Source organism: Zea mays, chromosome 10, assembly GCF_902167145.1.
Source record: "Zea mays cultivar B73 chromosome 10, Zm-B73-REFERENCE-NAM-5.0, whole genome shotgun sequence".
NCBI lineage: Eukaryota > Viridiplantae > Streptophyta > Magnoliopsida > Poales > Poaceae > Zea > Zea mays.
The window spans coordinates 85394517-85402182 of NC_050105.1; the positions used below are offsets into that span (position 1 = coordinate 85394517).

The following is a 7666-nucleotide window of genomic DNA, read 5'->3' on the forward strand; positions in this document are numbered from 1 at the left end:
GTACCTGGCCCCCCGCCTAGGATGCAGGCTTGATGTGTCGAGGTTGGTTACTAGCGTATCTGAAAGGGTTGTCAACAACTCTCGGGAGGCAGCCTCAGCCGGGATCTGGATCTGTACACAGCTTCAGCTAGGGGGCGTTAGTAGTACACCCATAGGGTCCCCTGTCTGATATTAGCCATCCTTTGATACATGCTTGGGACTCACAGGGTTTAGTCCGGGTGGCCAAGTTGCGTGTCCGGACCCCCTTGGGTCGCGGCTTTAGATACTAGGACTCCCGTCGCAGGGTGGTGGAGTGTGTAGGCTTACGGTACGGGACCAGGCTAAGCGACTACACGGCTCCAGACCACCCCAGGAGACAACTCCCTGGCTACTGACAATGCTCCCGGAGTCGCCCTCGATGGAGTCCGAGATGTCTGTGCAGTTGTATGCTGCCGTGCGGCGTGCACAGCAGCAGTGCCCGGCTCAGGGCAGTTGGGAACCTGTGGTGTGGAAGAAGCAGCTTCTTCCTCCACCAGGAAATCCGTTGATGTCTCGGCGCGGTGCTCAACGATTTGCACCATCATGCTGAGCGAGAAAACTAGCAAAAACCTAATGCCTAGCCCCCTACCTGGCGCGCCAAATATCGGAGAGGAAATTCTCCGACCGGGTGGCGGAGTGCACCCGCCCTAAGTCCTAAGATGAGGAGGGGCCTAAGCATTTTGCTTGTTGCGAGATGGAGGAATGAACACAAGAACACGCGAGAGTTTAGAGTGGTTCGAGCTGCCGGAGCGTAATACCCTACTCCATTGTGTGTTGTATTGCTTGAGAGCTTGAGTTGTCTTGTATGACTTGGGTCTAAGCCTAAAGATTCAGCTTAAAGATTCAGCCTGTGCTGTAACGTTGCATGCCTCCCCTTTTATAGCTAAAGGGGGACACGTACAAGAGTACTGAGCCCCGACATGTGGGCCCAGGAACATAGCGGATGTAGCTACTAATATCTTCTGCTGGAGCAATCTTCTTGCGCCCTGACACCCGAGATCTGCATAGTCTCGGCGTGCAGGGGGAAGCTTCTCGCATAAGGGATGAGTACAGTGCACCGCGCAGCACGGGTGTACTGTTTCGACAACTGACTGGACAGGTGCGCCGTCTACAGGGTGGCCCTGGCGCCGCCAGCCAGCAGAATGGACAGGATGCAATAAATGTGATGTGGGCACATCACCTGTCAGAAGGGTGGACAGGCGGCGTGTCCCCTCCGCAATAAATGCGGAGGCTGCGCGGCTCAGAGCCCTTACGTCATGCTCTGCCCGCTGGCCTACGTCACGGACAATCAGCCATGAGGCCGCATTAGACCTTCGGCCGAGCGGGGAGCGGAGGCGCTCCAGATAGAGCCTGGACACGCGTCATTACCGGACCTATGCCTAGGTTATGACACTTCCTCTCCCGGGACCTTGTTATGGGTGGTCCGGAGCCCACTTGATGGGGTCCGAACCCTATCCAATGGCTCCGGGCTGCTTTACTTCGGGGGTTCGGGTTGTGCGCATAGGGGTCTTGCGCCTTCTAGGCCTGACGGCGTCGTCTTTGAGAACACCACCTTAACTGCTCACGAGATACCCCTAGGGTTGTTCTCCGCGCGGTTAAGGGTAGCCACGCAGGCATCGTGCCTTTATACTGTAGTAAGGGGTACCCCTAATCCAACGGAAAAGAAAATGATGATTTTGGTAGAATGCAGTGATGAAGGATGAAGAATTATTTTCTGTGTGTTATCCATCATATACAGATTAAGTGAAATTTAATCTAAATTTTATAGAAATGTAATCTAAATTTGATAGAAATAGCTCCTTGGCCCCTTGGGCTATAAAAGGAACCCCTAGGTGCCATGGAGTTGTACACCAAGCATTTATAGAGCACACTATAACTATGAAACTCTGCAGCCACGCGTCCGAAGTGTTTGAGAGAGATATGATCGTTTTTTCTGAGTCGTTACTCTGTCGCTGCGCTCTCTTCTTTGCATTTGTGCGTGTGTTGCTGCGATTGTGCTCTTGTGTGCATACTTTACTATCTCCCTTGCTCTGATTTGGATTGTGATCATCTTGTGTAAAGGTGCGAGAAACTTCAATTTGTGGAGATTTCTCACAAACGGGTTTGATATAAGGAAGAATATCGTGTCACTCAAGTTTGATCTTTGGATCACTTGAGAGGGTTGAGTGCAACCCTTGTTCGAAGGAGGTCACCACAAAGTGGAGTAGGCCTTGGCTAAAACACGGGAAAATCGTCGTGTCTCTTGTCAATTTGCTTTACTGCGATTTCTGTCTTTTTAGCATAAACTTCACTTACATATTGCTCCTAGTTTAATACACATCTCAAGTGAACAATCAAGTGAAAAGTCTTTCTTTCTCTCCTTTGTTCTCAAACTTGGTTTGATTTACTCTAACTCAATTATTAGACCAAGTTTACGTTGTTTTAAGTCATATTTTGTAGGATCACCTATTCACCACCTATATGTGCTCTCATGAGTTTCATGGGAGATTTCATGACATTAATTAGTATGTCACATATGATTTTTATGACATGACACTATATTTATTATGAAATAGGTGAAACTAGTTTCACCACCATAAAACTATCTTAGCTAGTTTCCAAGGTATTAGAAAGCGCATGAAACCACCATTGAGAGCAATTTTGTTTCATCTCCATCTATTCCTATCGATTATTTAGATGCATCATTTAAATCACACGTTAGTCTATAAAATTATGTCATGAAACTCTTTATTTAGGGCGCGTTTGAATCACAACCTCCCAGACAGTTGCCTGCCAGGCATCGAATCCTGGCTCTCAGGCGTTCGAAATCGGTGGCCTAGGATGATGCCCGGGTTAGACAGCCCCAACGAGGACTAAACCAAACATGGCCTCAGAGAACATATTTTATTTTCATTTCATCTCATTTTTATTGAGAGGACAACATTAAAAGTAGTGTAACGAAAGTACAGCTAAGGACTAGTTTGGAAACTACATTTTTCTATGAGATTTCTATTTTTTCAAGGGAAAATGAACTAATTTTTCTTTGTAAAAATGAAAATCCTTTGAAAAAATATGGTTTCTAAACTAGTCCTAAGAATAAACTTATGGATAGGATAATTCCTCCCAACAAAATTGACTTGAATTTGAGTCAGACTCCACAGTCCGCACGGGATTCCTTCCGTGGCGGACGGACAGTTGGTTTTTCCTTTTTCATGCGCTCTCCAACTTCCCACCCAAACCACCACGCCGCCACCTCGGGCTCGGCGCCGGACGCTTCCCCGCCCCGGCGCCCATGTCGACCCCGTACCACGGCATCCCTCTCCGCGCGCTCCTCCTCGCGGTGCCCCTGATTTCCATCTTCATCGTCTTTCACCTCCTCTACCGTCCCGCTCCCCTGCCCTCGACGTTCCGGACCTACGCCGATGGGGCGGCGTCGCACCGTGCGGAGGAGCTGAGTTGCCCTCCGCTCTCCTCCAACTTACCGCCCCCGGCGCCGAAGCCGGAGGAGACATTGGAGCCGACGTCCCTGCGCCACGTAGTGTTCGGGATCGCCTCCTCCCGGCGCACGCTGCCGCTCCGGCTCCCCCTGCTCCGGCTCTGGCTGCGCGCCCCCGCGCGCGCCTTCCTCTTCCTCGACGCGCCGGCGCCGGCGCCGGACGCCCGCGACCTCCCGCCGGGCCTCGCTCTCCGCGTCTCCGCCGACGCATCCCGCTTCCCCTACACGCACCCGCGCGGCCTTTCCTCGGCCGTCCGCGTCGCGCGCATCGCCGGGGAGCTCGTCTCCGGGCTCAAGCAGGGGGAGGGGGAGGATGTGCGGTGGCTCGTGCTCGCCGATGACGACACCGCCTTCGTCCTCCCGAACCTGCTCCACACGCTCCGCAGGTACGACCACCGCGAGCACTGGTACCTCGGCGCGCGCTCCGAGTCCGCGGCGCAGAACGCGTGGCACGCCTTCGCCATGGCATACGGCGGCGGCGGCATCGCCGTCAGCTGGCCGCTCGCGCGCCGCCTCGCGCGCGTGGTCGACTCCTGCGTCCTGAGGTACCCGCACCTCTACGGCAGCGACGCCAGGATCTACGCCTGCCTCGCCGAGCTCGGCGTCGAGCTCACCCACGAGCCAGGCTTCCACCAGGTGCCTGCTTCTTCTTCGTACTCTCTCCCATACCCATACCATATGCTGTTGTTCTGTTCTGTCATCATGAAATGTTCGATTACATTGATATCAGCAGTGACTACCATAAAGATGAATGTTTTGATGCTCTTTGAGTAAAATTGGGTCAAGAGCTAGGGGATTGTCTCAGGAATTGTCTGAAAAAAATGGACAACCTACCTCGTAATGACAATCATTCCTCCTCTGTCTTCCCACATATTTTATTGTGGCAGAGACATCGAAATAATCTACCTGATGGAGGAGACATTAAAGTATTCGTGGCATAACTGTTCTTTCTCGTCGAATGTCTGTAGTACGTACGGTGTTCAGGTTGTTTCGATAAGGCATCTTGTTGTTGTTAATATTTAATTTTATGATGATATTTTGTGGCTGAGATTTATAATTGACTTGTACTAGATATTGGTATCATCTGGCTGGTGTGGCCACAGCAAGTAGGAGGCATGCTGCCAAAAAGGCAAACTTTAGGCTACCGTTCTGGTGGTCTCCAAAAAATGGAACCATGACATTCGATGAATTGGTCTGCATTTTCCTTGTTGATCCTCGGATGAAATCATGAAAGCTTATCATTTGCAACTCTCTACGTTCAAAAAAAAAATCATTTGGATCTCTCACTAAATGAAGCACACATCGTGATGGCTACTGGTTAACCTCTGCCACTTTGTAGTTTGTAGTGCTGAATATATTCAAAGGCAATCTGTATTGGTAGTCTAGTACATCAACGGATGTTGATGTGAGGGCACTTGGAAAATGGTTATCATGGTCCACATGCGGCTAGGACCACAGTAGCACACATCCCTTTCAGATAACTTGTAATAAACCATTGGTCAATGCTAGTGCTTGTTGCTGAAACGTGTGGCATTTCAATCTTTTATACAGCAGTGGTCATCGCTGTGGTGTGCCAGTTCATACTCTCATCCTTACAATCAGCAAAATCTAGAGAGTACTGACTCCTGACGCTATAAATTCTTTTGGTTTTACGTCTACAAAATAGTGTTTAGTCTACTTGAAAATATGCCAGAAAAAAACTGAGCTTTGGGCTTACGTCTATTATTCTTTTTTTTTCCTGCATTTGTTTTCACCAGATCGATCTTCATGGGGATATTTCTGGGCTCCTAAGAGCACATCCTCTTTCCCCTTTAGTTTCACTGCACCATCTGGATCATGTATACCCTCTTTACCCTGGTATGGACCGGGCCAGAGCAATGCGACACTTCTTCCGGGCAGCCGATGCTGATCCGGCCAGGATTCTGCAGCAGACAGTGTGCTACGACCGTAAAGAGTCGCTCACAGTATCAGTCTCATGGGGCTATTCAGTCCAGGTGTTCAAGGGCAACGTGCTGCTCCCTGACCTTCTTGCTGTCCAGAAAACCTTTGTACCATGGAAAAGGGGTCGCAATGTCACAGATGTGTACATGTTTAACACCAAACATTACCCCAGAGACGAGTGCAAAAGAGGAGCTCTTTTCTTCCTAAAAGGCATTACCTCGAGGGAAGGCAAGACGGAAACCACTTACAATAGACAGCCACCTAGGAAATGCCCGCCTGACTTGATCCCACTGAAGAGTCTGCGTCTGATAAAAGTGACATCAGAACGGCTGCAGCTGGCTCCTGGGAAGGTATGAGTAGCGACTAAGTTTCGGCATCAATGGTTGCTTAAACTGCTTTGTTTTACACTACCGATTTAAAAAGCCCTTTTCTGACTGTTCTGCGTTTTCAGGCCTTAAGACGCCATTGCTGTGACATCGTACCTTCTTCATCTGATGCTAACATAGACATCAACGTCAGAAAGTGCAGAGATGATGAGCTGATCGCGATGCATTCATAGTCATTCTTTACTCATATCAGGTCATCATCTACCCTACTAATGTCGTTTTGGTTTTTAATCTTTGCCCAGCTGCGCTGTCGCTAAAACCTGTGGCAGTGCAAATTCGGTCTTTCTGAGATGATTTACATCGATATATATTTTTTTTTCAGTTCGTAGTTGCAGCAGGCCATCATCCACATCAACTCTGCGCTGACACCAGGCCATGCACCGCGGATCAACATGGATCAGCAGCACACGTTCATAGTATAGACACACAGGATATACAGAAAATGCAGATGCAGAGGCAGTATAGACAGACACGGATCAGTTAGCATTGTTTTTCTTTTAAAAAAGCAGAGCTGAGGCATCAGGATTTGAGTGCTCCATAGTCTGACATGTAATAACATCAAATAGTCGTATTTACCAGACAAGGTCGGTTCCGTTTTATACAGCATATTCAAATCTACTTTGTTATAATGGAAAAGAAATCACATTTTATTCTACTGCATTTGTGAATGATATTCAAAATCACATTTCACTTCTCACAATTTGTGATATCCAAAATCACATTTCATTTCTCACCATTTGAGATACCCAATTCACGGCGTCTCTTGCAAAGTTCATGTTATCAACGAATGACAAATGATTAAGACTTTTCAAAATTAGAAAAATGCATCCAAGGCCTTTATTTTTTTTAATATTAAAGGCCTTTACGTAGAAAGTCGCCAAGATTAGAAAGTGTTTTACCTTCTGAAGAAGACCGCATAATTATATTTATATGAGACAGAAATAGCTCTATAGTGGCTTGATCCACCATGTTTGATTTGTTATTTATCCATAGCAGTCATACAGCAATTCTAAATATATACAACTAGAGACCAGATCAATCACGTGCAGATATATTTTACATTTCAATACTCTCCCTCAATCATAACTTGAATAAGTTAGGATTGTATCGAAATCCTTCTAATCTTTTTTCTGCTAAGGTTTTGGTGAAACCGTTTGTCACCTGCTCATTAGTTGATATTTGAGTAATCCCTGTGAGACTCTCACAAACAAAATGATAGTTAATTTTAATGTGTTGCGTGCATGGAACACTGGGTTAGCTGTTAAATAAGTAACACCAATATTATCACACCATACTTTAGCACAAGGGAGTGCATGAATACTAAGCTCTTTCAATAAGGATTGGATTCACATAACTTAAGTAGTTGCAATTGCCAAAACTTTATATTCATCCTTTATACTTAATCTTGACATTGTAGCTTGCTTTCTAGCACTTTAGGACACAAGATTGTTTCTTAGAAAAATAGCAACCCCCATAGACCTCCTATCATTTAAGAGTTAAGACTGCAACCCAGTCAACATCAGAAAATGTGCTAATTGTTATGAAAGAGACTTTCTTATTCTAAGTCCGACATATTGTGTGTGCATGTAGAAACTGACACACAGAATGCTTTTGTAGTTTGTGGCATCCTTGACACTCAATAAGTTTCCTTGATCTATGGTAATTTTTTTTCAAAAGTGGACAACAGAGTGGAGATTGTTTTGCAATATATCATTCCCAATTGTCTCATTATATCAAAGGCATTTTTGACTTTTTGAGATATGTATTCCGCCACGTGCCTTGTGTACTTCTATTCCAAGAATTATTGTAGGTCTCCTAAATCTCTTAATGCAAAATTAGGATGAAG

General features: G+C 46.8%; 1 protein-coding gene across 1 annotated transcript; it reads left to right on the forward strand.

The window, feature by feature from the left end:
* The first annotated feature begins 3045 nt into the window (after window positions 1–3045).
* Window positions 3046–6479, forward strand: LOC103641326 (Putative DUF604-domain containing/glycosyltransferase-related family protein). Its single transcript, XM_008664675.4, has 4 exons — window positions 3046–4129; window positions 5251–5784; window positions 5886–6013; window positions 6143–6479. The coding sequence occupies exons 1-3, from the start codon at window positions 3290–3292 to the stop codon at window positions 5991–5993; spliced, it is 1482 nt and encodes a 493-aa protein (XP_008662897.1). The 5' UTR covers window positions 3046–3289; the 3' UTR covers window positions 5994–6013; window positions 6143–6479.
* The last annotated feature ends 1187 nt before the right edge of the window (window positions 6480–7666 follow it).